Raw genomic sequence first — 16,135 nt, forward strand, 5'->3', positions numbered from 1 at the left:
TATCCTCCTAAGTACCAATTTAATCTAATTTTCTTCTAAAGTTGAAGATTGAAGTACTTTTACTGCTTTATAAAACTGAAAAACTTCGTCATAAATAGCCAAATAGGTTGTTATAATGGATGTATTAAACTATTATCTAATCATTGTATGTTAAGGCAAAGTAGACTTTCGGTCAATGTTTACATTGCTCGGGCATTATGGTACCTAACCGATTATGACGGACAATGTAGGCAAAATTATACATTACTTGGACTGTATAGAATTTCCCAGTAAAGCTTAGGCAATACAAACCAAAAGTTTTTATTTCATAATTATAAACCTTTCAAATCTTATCAATCTTGTTAATTAGGTATTTTATTAGTTGAATATTATTACCTTATTTATTTTTACGTTTACCATTATATTTTTGATCACAATTACATTAAACAATACATAAATATTATCAGTTTATCACCTTAATTATTTATTTTTACAATTATTATTTGAATGGCATTTTGAATTGCATTTTTTCCCTGACTCCTTAAACTTACATTTTTTGTTTGAACATTGTTGAGTACAATAATTATATCTATCATAACCCTGTCCTCCTAACTTTGAATATTTCCTCGCTGCTTTTCTCAATGTAATAGTTAGATCAGGCACCTCATCTACAGTCTAAACCGATTTACTGATTAGTCGATAATATTATAGATAAAAATATAATTTTGAAACGACGATAATTGACGAGATAATATTGAGAGTTTTGTATAAAACTATAGTTTTGTACCTGGTGGCTCATACTAGTATTTGAAGTACAATGGTTTCATACTATTATACAATTAGTTCTATACTCTCATACTGAGTCATACCTATTATTATACCTCATACCTGTCCTCACTATAACTACTTCTTAATGCCTTAACACATTTAAAAAAAATGTATTCAAATAGTAAGTTAATAGCTCAAAACAGGGGCGGCTTTTAGAGGAGCCACAGGGACCATGGCCCCCTCAAGACATATTTTACTCTTTATTTTGTCAAATATTTTCATTAATTTAATTAATATGTATAATTAGTATAATATTAATAAAAAAAAAATATTGCCCCCCCCCCCCAGGCAACGAACTAAAGCCGCCACTTGGCGGTTAGATTACAGTATAACCCTGCCCGGCCAAAATAGTATTTTAATGTATTGCCCAAAAACACCGAGCAAAATATACATAGACTAGGCAATGTAAACAATGCCCGAAAGTTTACTTTTCCTTTACCCATAACATAGATACGAAAATAAGTTATGAGCAGAGACCGCTTGTCAGTCTATTGCCTTTGCCTATATAGCTAAAGATATTTATAATGCTAAAAGTAATTAATTTTTTTATTAGTAATACGGAACATCAAACTTATGTTTATTGTTTACCAAGTATAAATTATATATTATATATTATAATATTATTTTTTACAATATTAGTAATTCGTAGCTGTTATTATAAGTTATAAAATATTACTGATATACCTACGTAAGAAAGAAGTGGATGGGATTACGATATAAATAGCTAAAAATTAAACTAAATATTTTGAAATTTACATTATGTAATAAATAATAATAATAAACGTAATATCATAGTTTGAATCTCTACAAATTATATTTTTTGAATTGTAATTAAATAACTAAAATCGTTATTTTTTTTTTAAATATCATAGGTAATTAGGTAAACAATTTAAACTTGAAATTTATAAAAAAAAAATGGTACATTGGTATACATATGTATTTTTGATATTTTTAATAAGTACTATTTATGAGGAATCTTGTTTTCAATTTTCATGCTTTTTGACTAACCTGCAGTTTTTTCTATAGGTACATTTTTTATGAACATTTATAGAAAAAAATTGATAATTTAAAAAGTTGGCTCATTATTACAAAATCTATTAGTTTTTGAAAATATATTTTTTAATGTTTTTTATCGATATAGAACAGAATATTTTTCAGAGTATTTCGGCACATATAAATATAACACATTAAACATAAAATTTAATAAAATATTTACCTATACAATATGAAATACGTATTCCTATTTTATTATAAAATTTTATTTCGTGTTTGCTAGAAGCATACATAGCGGATCAAACAACTAACACACTTACTTTAATCTTTAAATTTATTTAAAATAAATTAAGAGTGAGTTATATCCCTTATAACATTGTCGAGTTCATGGGTTAATATTTTTAATGGCCAGTATTGAAATGCAATGTAAAAGCATGTTTCAATACCTTATAATTATTATGATTTTGTTAAAAAGAAAAAATGAATCGTATCTTTTAATGTCATCTCTGAAATCTATTGATCAAAATATTCATGAATTACTTTCACTAAAAATGTAAAAACAAAAATTTACAAACATTGTAAGACTTCGAAATCTTATCTATATAAGCATTTAATTTACACAACTATTTCGCCTATAAATTATCCTGTAAGAATCTATATTAATTACTTTTTATTTTTTTATAAGTTGAATATATTATATTATTTTTAGTTTAATATATCAAATGTTACAAACTACAATAGTTTATATCTTAGAATCAAGAACATGTATATAGATTTTTGTTTAAATCTAGCTTCTGGCGTTTTTATGTAAACACTCCTTATTAAATTACGTCAGTACAATAGACATAATCGGATCGGTCTATAAAAAACAAGTTTCCCTTTCTTGACCTTAAAATGTTTAGTACAATTTTTAATTCAAGGTAGGAAATTTCCAATGTTTAAAAACTAGATATACATTTTAAAATTCTATTAAATTAGTTAAATTAAATTTTGGGTACGATTATTTACTATAATATATTATAATAATTAACTTACAATAATGTGCAATTATAATGGTAATTTGGTAAACCATATTAGATAATATCCATAATCCCATAAAATACAAAGATCTAAAAATCCAACTGATTATAATACCATACACGTTATAAATCATCGTTATATTTTGTATATAAAAAAATGAATCGATATAAAAAAAAGTTTGTATAAATAAAGAGATAATTTTTTTAATAATTATTTGATTTAAGTATTATCAATTAGTATATTCTAATCTAAGTAATATTAAGGAATATAATAATATGTATAATATTAATATATTACTAATATTCATCGAAGATACTCAATAATAATATATAATTTTTAACTATATAATTACATGTAAGGATAACCTTTATGAGGTTTTTCAAGGTCAATAAAATTTAAATGTTAAAAATAATTGATAATATAGCTTTTAGGCTGCGATCTCTGAATATATAAGCGAAATATATATAAAATTTAGTTATTCATTATTAATATTTTTATATACCTAAGTAGGTACACTGCTGTCTACAATTTATTCAATAAACAATGAAAATAATTTGTACCAATTAATACCAATAACGCCCCAAGTTAAAATCTGCTATTTAACACAATTCAGAATATTTCCCTGGTGTGTCTTAAAATCTTTTACTGTATCAACTTCAGTCTTGTTAAGAATACTTTTCAAATGTATTAAGAATACGTATTTAAACATTTTGTGTCATTTGTATTTAAAATACGTATTCAAGTACATCCTTTTAAAAGTATTCAAAATACTTAAGTAAATAATTTTTTTTTAGTTCAATAAATTGTATACTAAAATATTTATTTTTATTAATAATTAATATATAATTAACATTATTTGCAAATAGATAGGTATTTAAACTTATTTATAAATGTTTGAGTTAATAAATATAATACTTTAATAGGTATAAGATATTAGGTAAGTACTTATACAGTATTTGACAAAAGGCCGTAACTGAAAAAAAAAATTCTGGTTGGTCCGAGATTTTTTCAATATTGGTAATTAGAAATTTTGAGTAAAACAATAGAATGAAAAAATTATTTAGTATTCTGGAATAAAAACACAAATAAAAAGTATTTTTAAGTACCTATTTCAAAAATACATTGGTCGAAAAGTATTTAAATACAAGTATTCGAATACTTAACAAGACTAATCAACCTGATATGTTTGAAAAATACCCTGCATCAGTAGATATAATCATTTCATTAAAATATATTAGAAATAAATCTGCTCAAACACTTGCATATTTAAGTGACGTATTATAAATTATAAAATAATTTCAATGATTTTTGACGTTTGCTTTTTATATGTAGGTAAGGTAATAACTTTCCGAAAAAATATACGCAAAAAAAAATGTGTATATAATTTAGTATACATATTAAACATAGGTATATACTTATATACATGAATATATATAAATAGTTACTTTATCGTTCATTGTACGCTAAATATTACTAAAGAAATATACATTTTTAGCTTACTTAGTATAATAAAATATTGATACCTGTCCTATAAAATTATTAAAAAAAAAATTAATTACCTGTAGCTAGTTTTGCTGTATACTCTGGGTTTTCAACGATATAATCAAGTCCTATTCTAGACTCCATGTCTAGATTATGGTACTCTTCCGAGCAGCCATTCCGAACAATCCTTTTGTTATTATTGCGAATCTATTATTGTGTTATCTACAAAACAAATACAACACAAAATATTAAGTGTTTAAAATATTAAAATTTCATTCATAGATACTACATATGCTGGTCTATATATAAACACACTTGACATTAGCTAAATGTCCATAACAACGTGGTAAGCCGTAAACCTATATAAGCATGAAGTGAAAGTGACAATATTCAACGATTTTGAAGATTGACACTATGACAGAATGACCAAAGAATTATATTTTAGAAACAGAATATATTTTTACACGTCCGTAAAATTTAGATAATGTACCATGTATAATTTAGTCATAGTATACTGTTTAATGCTAGATCATTATTAATTTCAATTTACAATTAGGCGCATTAAAATGTACAGGCTGTATTATACAACTCACTATATATAAATATCAATATCACATAACGTATATAATCACTAAAATATATTTATTTATATAAATTAAGAATTGGACAAAAGTAGACGTCAAGAATGTTACAATGTTGCATGTATATCAAATGTTCTAAAGAATATACACGGTGTTATTAAATTAAATGATTATTCAAATCCAACTGAATAATGTATACGTGCTTAAATATGGCTTTTATTTTATTGGTTTGATTCAAATTTAAATGTTTTAAGTGTTTATGTGTAATAAACATATTATCGGTCAAACTGTTAGTGCGTAAATTCTCTCTTTTCCGAGTGGCATTGAACGACACTAAAACACGACTAAGCCTCATGACCAGACATGGTAGTTACTGGAATAATATTATCATCACGCGTGTTGCAACTTCTTTTTTTCGTGTCAATCTTCGTCAAGGACGCCACCGTATCCGTTTATATATATATATTATGATTGTTTATATGATATTTGGTATGACATATTTCTGAATAAGATTATTTACTATAAGGTACCGGAAAAGTCAACAATTGAATTTGAAATAATATAGGTACTTATGAGTTATAAACAATAAATAAATATATTATACAATAGTACAACATTGATTTTTAAATCGTTGAAATGATCATCAAAATTAATTTAAAGTAACTCTAAGGAAATGAATAATACGAGTACGTAGGTTTGCAGAATTATAGTGTTTTTGTAATACGAATATACATGCATCAGTATGTGTAGTTGCAAATTCGAGACAGACTGTAAGAAAAATCTGTATGCGAACGAGTGGGTGTCTTCCAACGACCAAAAGGAGTGGCTATGTAATTGTGAAGTCATCATTGAGAACTATAGAAGAACGAACATTCGTTAGAGTGTGTACAGAAATAAACTAATAATATTATTACATACACCTGAATTGAATAATCTCTAATATATAGTGAAGTTAAAAATATATTATTTAAATAATTATGAAAAAAAATATATCTTAATTTATTTTACAATGATCGTGAATATACACTTATAAATATAATATTGTCATTCAATAATCAGCTTATAATATAATTGCTCTTTTAAATATAGCACAATATAAGTACCGCATAAATTAACATTAATAGTAACGTTATTATCTAATAAATCTAGGTATAGTGAAGTGGACTATAGTACTACTTACAAAGTGATAGATGGATAGTAAACTGTAAAGTGTTTCAACCAACCACAACACCCACATACTTTCTCATTACACGTCTCTTGTCTTTTGAGTAAAATATTTTGACACCTATAAAAATGTTATCTCTATACGAGTACTACCTTCCTACAGGCTTTAATAGTTCATAACCACAAAATAACATTGAATAAATACATAATGAAATATTTTGATTTAACAATTTATAAAATAGATCGATGTTGCTTATATAGCTTATAGGACTATAGGAGGTAATGAAGTACCTATATAGTGATATATTTGGGGTATTGTTTTGTGCACTATTTACAATATGTTAATATACGTTTAATAAAAATAGTCAATGGTCATAAAAAATACCATAGACGTGTTAAGTTAAAAAATATATTATATACTTTCTTTCAAAACCTATAAATAGCCTATAAATACAAGACTTAAAGTTGCGACCAGTGAGCTCAATAGGAAAAATATATTTGCCTTTTACAATTTTCAACTATTACTTATAAAGCTACAATGCTTGGAGCATTTACCCTACTTAAGTCAAATCTATGTATGTGATTGTGATATTGGTATATTCAATTGTAAACATTGTACGGCCGAATCGGGAGAGAAATCTTGAGACAATAGACAATGAATCAATTTTCAAGTAGCTTAGTCGCTGAAACCAAACACAATATTAGTCCCGAGAACCCAATGCACTTTTATTGTATTGCGTACGTGATATAATAGGTGGCCAGCGATTTAAACGAGGGTAAGTGAAGTCGATGGACTATAAGGTTCAATGAACACCTAATTATTATTCGACTTTTTATATTTATTATACTAAACGTTGATAGTTCAGGAAGTCTATCTCTTTTCGGTTTATTAGCCACGTAACTGTTTTGATATATTGTTAAAACATAAAATATTGTTTTAATATTCCTGATACACAATGTAGAAGTGACAAATTGGCTATTGTTTTCGACCATTCACGTCAACGGAACAGGAAGTCTATGACGTCCACAAGAGGAAAAACAATGAAAAAAAATGTATAAATGCAACATATATCCCCTACTTATAGAATTTTCATTATTGACTTAAAAAACTATTTTTCTCCCAAAAATATATGCAGCTATTATTACTAGCTATATATAATAACTACTATTATTTTTTAATATAAAATAAATAATAATTTACTTAATGAACGCAAAAAATATCTTAATCATAATTTATAATTTAATGTTCATATGTCAATGTGTAAGTTACTATGTATCATAATTAATACCCAGTGAAAAATTCACCACAATGCCTTTATTATAACTAGATATGAAGAATAAAATACGATCGATAGTAAATTATTTTACACATAAATATTAAAATCAGAAAGTTATTTGACACAATAATTGCTTAGAAATGTATTCGACCTTCTTTTGAAAGTTAATATTATACATAAACATTATCGACTATTCTAATCTTTTTGGAAACTTCCAATAACAATAACAGCAAAATGAATTAGCATACACCATTTACATTTAACAAAATAATATACCTACTATATTATGTGTCCACATGTATATTGTATAGACTTGTAGTAGATCTGACGCTATTTACTAATACGCGCGTATAACATTTATTTTAGACTTTAGTATTCGTTTATCCTGTATGCTTCTGATCTTCATATTAATTAAGTCATTTAAATTCCTTGGTTTCTATCGTGAAAGACAACTTATAGTCCTAAATGCACTAGCACGTACTTCTGACAATCTTACGGATCCCTTTTCAAGAAACCCTATTGAAATCAAACACCACTACACCAGATGTATTTACTAGATGTACTCTACATATTAAATAGTAACATATATTTTGAATTATAAACAGTTATAGACATTAAAAAAATAATAGCACTAAATAACTATAATTCACGCTTATTTTTATGGGTTTTTAAAAAATATTGTTCAACTTAAATCAGTTTTAATCATATACAATATTATGTTATTAACACATATAATACACGAATAACACTTTTAAAATATTTACTACTTAACGTTCACCGAATAAAATGTTTTATCGAAATTTAATAATATTTCAAGTGGTGAGGTGATAGTTTCCTAGTTTCCATCGACACATTTTTTAATGACTATATAGGCACTTGAAAATAATATCATAAATTAAACAGTTTTTCGAATATTATGAACAAATAAACAATATAATATAAATATTATAGCAGAGCTATAAGAATTCATATATTATTATTAAATAGTTCAATAGTTATAGACATTGTACAAAATCAGTGTAATTTGTATAATATAATATTTATATACAGATATACTAAACAAAAGTTTAAACAATATTAAAATTGATTATATTTTAATCGAAATAAAGATAATTTGTTATTTAAATAAAAAAAATGAAACTTAAGTTATTATTAAAATTATAGAATATTAATATTAGGTATATTCGTTTAAGTAATTAATAAGCTACATGAATAAAAATGTAAGTATTATATATTTATAATAATTTTTGTAAATTGAATAATATACTAATTTTATTGAAAAATAATAATAACGACCAATCCATATGTTTCAATTATCTGCAATAGATAGTTTGCCAACGGGTGTAAAATAGTCATTTAAAAGTAAATTATATTTGTATTTATATATAATTCTAATACAGAATTTAGTTTAGGATATCGCAATGTTCTATGTTGGATTTGTGTCAAATACAAAATAGTAAGGTCGAACGACAGTTGTTAGTGGCGGTGAGTGGTAGTAGGCGAGCCAGAGGAGCCCTTATTTGGAAACTGGCCGTCTGTCCGTCCCGTCCTTTAATATTGTTATTATAACGCCAACCTTGCCCCCAACACAAATGGCTAGTATTAGTCATCTTCATTAATCAAATATTCTCAAAATGTTCAACTTAGTGCTATATTATTGGTATTAATACAGGAAGTCGTAAAATAAAAATGGATATCTAAAAGATATCAATAAAATTCCAATAATTATGGTTTCGAAATATTAAAGAAATTTTTTAGTATTTAAAATATTTAGACCTTATATATTTAAGTACTCTACAAAATATTCTATACAAATAAAGAGAAAATATGAAATTATAAATCTATTAATTATATACATCTAGATACGTTAAATTAATTACAAGTTACTCATATCAAAAAATAATATTTTTCATTTTTATATTGAACTTTAGCATTTTAATACTATTTTTTTTGTCTTTTAAATTTTAATTCTTGATAAAAATGATATTAACTAAAATATTTCGATTATTGTATTACGTATTATTATTATAAATATTTGATAATTTTAGTATAGGAATAAAATGTCATACGCTTATTTAAATATGAACACTAGAATATAAATACATTTTAAAAGTTATTAAAAATTATTGTACGAAATATTCACTTTAAATAACTAAAAATGTGCTATTATAATTTAAATTCATATTCACTTACATTTAAAAATATTTACGGATATCAGTATAGTATTACAGTAATATAGAAATGCAAAATTAAACTAAAATTATGAACTGAATCTAAAAAGTGAATTTATAGATATTATAAATGTATAATAAATATTGAACATACCTATATTGTATGTGAATAATAATTAAAAAAAGTTGGATATAGATATATTAAATAATAATTAGTAACAATAGCAACGAAATATTTTTTTTATAATATTTACAATTTTTGAATAAAATTATACCATACATAATTTATTTCATAAAAATTTTATTTGAAAAATGGTAAATAGGTACAAATTATGTTGTGTAAGATACTTTTGTATTTTAGTTTAAAAGTAGATACATATACTTCATTTTGAAAAGATACAACTTATAAAATGTAATATTACATAAATATATATATATAATGAATACCTTTTTGATATGAAAAATATAAAAATCATTTGGAAAATTTTAATAATTAAAAATGTTCTTAGTAATTTTATTTTATTATTTTTTTTTTTTTTGTAAATTATCATATTACTATCAACGTAATACCTCATGTAACTGCCTCGATTTAACAAAACATATTATGCTAAATTAATTAATAACTTTGATTTAACAGTAGGTAAATCTGATGATATAGCCATAATTTGTTTATTGAGTGATTTATCACCGATTGATTATGATTCAAGTAATAATTTAACTATAAGGTAATATAAATAATGAAAATTAATAATAAATTACATAAAGCATTTATAAAAATATTGAAAAAGTGTAATTGTGTATGTAAAATACTACAAATACTACTAAGGAAGTGTGTAATACAATAACCAGTTTTTAGTCGCTAACAACTCAATGACGACTTACAAATTTAATAAAATAATAAAAAAAAAAGTGTTGGCATAGGGTGTGTCTTGATAGTGTAGCTTGACGGGCCCCTTGTGACTCTTGATGTCCGGTAATTTACACTGTCATTCTGTCAACTAATAATTCGGCATGTTGGGATTTCAAAAAAAAAAGATAGTTTAAACATTATAATAAATGAACATTAAATGGTAGAATAGAACATTTTAATAAATGTATAATCAATACCTAATAGTATACCTAATATACAATTACCTATAAGTATACAAAGCGTAGTACACAATTTACTTAATACACATTAATACACTATATTGAGTTAATTTAATCAAACCTTAGTGAATAATATTGAATACTTATATGCTACATAATTCTACGGGTATTCCAGATTTACATTACTTATTTCTATTTCTATATATTATATAACGTACCTATCGTTCGACGTTCGTAACTCGTAACAGTCATAACACATGATTATGGCAATTATGTTATACAAATACAAAATAACCGGCTTATTGATTAATATTGTTTTATTAATAATAATGATTATGATAAATTATGAAAGAAGTTTGATAAATTTTAATACATTTAATCGATCCACTTATTTGTAATAAAATATTTTTTTAGCTTTCACTGTAGTGTTTTACACCAAGAGTTTAAAAATAAAGAAAAATATTTATTATTATTATAGTAATTTGTATAATATCTATTATGTTAAATATTGCTTGCTTTAAATGAAAGCACTTAAAAAAATACAAATTTTCAATACTTAAAAAATCTACTTTTAATCGAATTTTCTAAACTATTAATCTAAGTTTTTATTTTAGTACACAAATATTATTACGACTACTATTTATTATATAATAGGTATATTGTTAAAATAGATATCAAAATATATGTGTTATGTATTAATACATTGGAAAACAGTTGTGAAATTAAAATTAATAATAAGAGCTGTTAATCTAGTACATATTATACGGTTTGTGATTTATATCAATTAAATTTTCCTATAATTATTTCTTACTATTCTTATAATATTAAATAAATAAAAACTTAATACCTATTTTATTTAAATATTCTTAAAATACAACTGCAAAATTTATTTTTTACCACGAATTATATTTTTTTTAAGCATCTGGGCATTGTATTAACTATTAAAAACAATATCATATACACCATGTATAAATATGTAAATTTACACTGATAAAATAAAAATAAAAACACAAAACACGTTAAGATAAAGATAAATAGTTGTGTATGCAGTATTGTAAATTGTAATATAGATAAAATTATATGCTATAACCAAGTAATAACCAGTATTTTAGCAAGACATTTAAAAACAAGAAAAAAAATTAAAACATGACTCCAAAGAAGCTGATAAGTATCTTTATTCTTTTTAATAATAACTATTAAGATTCAAATAGTTGTGATCTATCATTTTAATTAATTATTATATATTAGATATTTATTCGTATAATACTTACATTAAAATGTATAGACACAATTTCACCATAAATAAAATTATAACTTTTCTAAGCAAGTGATCAAATACCACATTATAAAATAATATGTAATTAATTCATTAAAAATTATTAATAGTTAAATACATACCAAAGAAATTTTCAAATTTGCTTTTTGTTTTAATAATAACAACACTTTTTCTAAGAAATACCAAAAGAAATATAAGAATATTTGGTCATTAAAAAAAAAGTGAATTATATAAATACGCGTGGGCAAAATAATTTTAAGTTGTATGCGAGGAACGGGTTAATCAAAAACGAACGTGTTGATCGGATCGGTATAAGAAACAAACTGTTGCTAAGGCGCCATCCGAGAAGACACCTACATGTGTTCCTTGATATTGTTCAGGTCTTGTTCCCTTTCTACAATATACTAGTTTCAAATATTTTCAGTGATTAAAAAAAATAATTAATCAAGTGCAAGTGTTTACGTTTAGTATACATATTAAAGTATGTTATAGGTACTTAATATTTATATAAAATATTTTATTTGGCATTTGGTACATTTATATTTAGAAATATTATGTTAGTAAGAAGTAAATAATATATATATTATACAATATAAGATTTAAATAATTTTACTTATTAGATATTAAATTAAAGAAAAAAAAGATTAAAGTTTAGTTCATAATGACAAATCGTATTATTTAAACATTAAAACAACCAAATACATTCCAAGCTTGAAAATAATTTACACTTAATATGTTTAACAATTAACAAATTTACTCACTTTACTGATAATTATTATAAAATAGAAGTTAGCTAAAATATTAGTTATAATGTTTGCACAAACATGTGTTAATCCACATACTTACTCAAATTGTAATCCTTAAACTTTCAAGTTCTCTATACAAAACAAAATTATATTTATTATGTACAATTAGGCCAAGATACATTAAAATTTACGTATCCAAAACGTGCAAGCAACCATATGGTAATCCAAGGACTCAAAGAACATTGAAGAATCGGCATCTGGGTCATCGTGTACGATTATGTATATGATTCACAGTGATAAATTATTTATTATTCTTTGATGACAAGGTATATATCCAATGCTTTTTAAAATCAAATCACGATATAAATAGCTGTTATAAACGAACTATTGTTCTAAATTTATAAAATATAATATTACTCCAAGTTCCAATTTAAATTATTGTGTGTTATAATATTATGTTATAATGCCAATAATAAGAATAGTACGATTTTCTAAATTATAGGTAACTAGTACCTACCAAAATATAATAGGTTTTATAGCTAACATATTAAAGATTAGGCAAATTAGTCATACAATATAAATTATAACTTCGACAAGTTGTTCGTAATCGATCTACCGACAAATCAAATTAATTTAAACATAATTTAATATATACATTTATTTATTCATGTCCAAAACAATCCGAATACCATTTAAAAATAGTTATTATTCGACGAATTAGTTGACACGTGTTACGCAGATGTTTTAACTTGTCCATTTTCAAGTAAAGACAGATCAAGGTTAACACATAATTAGAAATGATTAGGTATTTCAATAACAAGTAGGATAACACAGGTAGGTACTATCTTAATAAAATCATTCAATATTTTGTTATAAATCAACAAAAATAATAATAACAATTATAGAAAATTAAGCGATGTCCAAATTCAATGAACACTTAGTCTAAAATGATTTTTGAAAAATGAACTTTTTTTGTTTTTATAAAAGGATTCTGAGAACAAATAGAAATTAATACATAATCAACTATACTATATGATACATAGTTATTGTCAACGTATTAACTTAACTGTCTTATTAACTTACTATAGTTTGATAATTTTATTAATTCAATTTTATATTTTTTTCTACATCAACTTTAAACAATTAGTTATTATACATGCTACTGTTTATTGTATACAGTATATTTATAATTTATATAATATAGTAACCACAGTAATGATTTAAGTATAAAAGTTGATTAAGTTAAGAGAGTTAAGACTCGAGGATATAATTATAATAATGTAATCATTTTAAATATAATTGAAGATCTTTAAAATAGTAACATTTATTTAATACTATACCGTATACACTATAAATTATATTAATCAACGCTGGTAGATACTAAGTATAAGAAAGCGAAGAGAACATATAATTTTGAAAACAAAAATATAAAATATTGAGTTTAGAATTAGCGTTAAAATTTAATTTCTCTGTGAGTTAAAGTAATTCAAAATATTTGACAGTATGTAAAAACATTGTTTTAATGATAATAACTACCCAGAAAAGGGTTAACTCAGGAAACAGGTGAAGGAGAATTAACCCTTCCCTCGCCTACCATGGTTTTTTTTATTTTTTCATAAGAAGATTATACTACACCCGCGACCCGCATTTGTTGTCTCCATCGTATAACCGCGTATTATAGCTCAGCAGTTCGCGTTTAACTTTGATAAATTTAATTTAGAGTGAATCAACCTATTATAGAACTTAATGATAACAACTTTATATAGGTATGTATTTAACATATATTTATACTTTATAATTATTTTGAATAAACATAATTAATATAACACAGCATGGACGCTGGTTGTTCAGTGTTCACTAAAAAATTAAAATTGCTGACCAATATTTAAATAATGCATTTTTCAAATTTTGATTTATATTAAAAGACCTGTTTTCAAATACTTAGACTTTTCGTATAATTTAAGAAAGGATATGTAGTAACTAGTAACACATTGTGGTGTACAAATTTTAAGCGAGAACGTTTTTTATTAGTATAAATTATTAAGAAGACTTTTTTTTTTTGAAAATGATATATAAAGTGAGCGAGATCAATCTTATATTCTAAGGATAATATAATAGTCTTTTATAATGGCTTAGCATAAAATAGAAAATGTATGTAATGATCAGACTATAGTACTTACTAAATTTGTATTGAGAGATTCTAGACAATTTAAGTAACCCTTTTTATTTACCCGATCCCGCAAACGTTCATCATCGAAAATATTTTTTTACTTAACCTGAATGTAAAATGATTCCACACAAAAATTGTTATGACATAGCCAGGTATGATTTTATGAATACTTATTTAATAATATGATTATTTTTTTTTTTTAAATAGTATTGCAATAAAAAATAAAATAGATAAGTTAATATAATAAAATAAATTATTATAATAATAATAACTTATATAGAAAAACTAATAACTTGATAGATAGTTTTTCAATTTTTGTCCTTAATATCAACAACTATGACAACATAATAAAAGTAATGCTATCCCTATCATTATATAAACAATAATCAATATAATATATGTTGATTTATAATTATTTTGGGTATGTAAACTACTATAAAAAAAATTAATAAAATAATTATTTGTTTTCATATTTTTATGTATTAAAAATAAAAATAGCGAAACTAGTTAAAACATATAATTAAAATTATATTATTATAATTTTTTTCCTTGATATTGACCAACTTGTGACAATAATTCAATTATATCAATTTGATTTAATTTATAGTTATAATTTGCAGTTTGCATTTATAATGAATTTCATACTTTATTTTTCTTTTACGTTCAGTATTTTCTAATAATTATAATAAATCATTTCTATACCTGAAATTATTTTAAAATACAATTTCCCGGAAATGTTGCTGATTCATTTTGTACGGAATCATATGAATGAAAAGAGTAGATGCGGAATCGTAATCCATCGGAATAAAGAGGGATGCAAAATATAACGGTACAGAAACCATTAAAAAAAAATATATATATTTTAACATACCTACTCCAAACCCCTTGGCCCTTCCTACTATATCCTATTTTGATTTTCAGATACGTCCATTTTTTTTACATTTTTACAATTATTTTCCTTTAAAATATTTCCAATTCAAGCATTAGGCTGTCTATGGTTAACAAATTAAATTATACTCAGACAATTTTACGAATTAAAAAAAATTGAAACATTAGTCAATTAGACCTAATTACTATAATTTTCGAAGTCTCATAGCTCAAATAACACTTAAATGTATTATATCATATTATTATTCTTTGTATAAAAATGTAAACTTAGAAACTAATTATTTGAATTGAGAATTATACACACCAACATTTTCAAAATAAATTATCTACTCTACATCGTATATATGTAATATGTATATATATTATTTAACTACCTATTTTTTCCTATTATCTATTATGATTGGTATTAGAAGTATATCGTATATATATTAATAACATAAAAAAAATAATGTATATTTCTATAAGGAACCT

General features: G+C 23.8%; 1 protein-coding gene across 4 annotated transcripts in view; it reads right to left on the reverse strand.

Moving 5' to 3' along the window:
• The window catches only part of LOC113550106 (inverted formin-2-like), a 40,143-nt gene extending 27,981 nt beyond the window's left edge, over nucleotides 1–12,162 (reverse strand). For 2 of the 4 annotated variants that reach the window (XM_026951750.1, XM_026951747.1), the window contains exons 1-2: nucleotides 11,983–12,162; nucleotides 4,380–4,524 (exon numbers count right to left, since the gene is read on the reverse strand). In XM_026951750.1, coding sequence (XP_026807551.1) covers nucleotides 4,380–4,446 — 67 coding nt within the window. In that variant the 5' untranslated portion in view covers nucleotides 4,447–4,524; nucleotides 11,983–12,162. Of the gene's footprint in view, nucleotides 1–4,379; nucleotides 4,525–11,855; nucleotides 11,875–11,982 lie in introns of those variants that run through there. The other 2 variants (XM_026951749.1, XM_026951748.1) reach the window with 2 other exon arrangements.
• Nucleotides 12,163–16,135: the final 3,973 nt, after the last annotated feature.

The sequence above is a fragment of the Rhopalosiphum maidis genome, chromosome 1 (assembly GCF_003676215.2).
Source record: "Rhopalosiphum maidis isolate BTI-1 chromosome 1, ASM367621v3, whole genome shotgun sequence".
In the NCBI taxonomy this organism is placed as follows: domain Eukaryota; kingdom Metazoa; phylum Arthropoda; class Insecta; order Hemiptera; family Aphididae; genus Rhopalosiphum; species Rhopalosiphum maidis.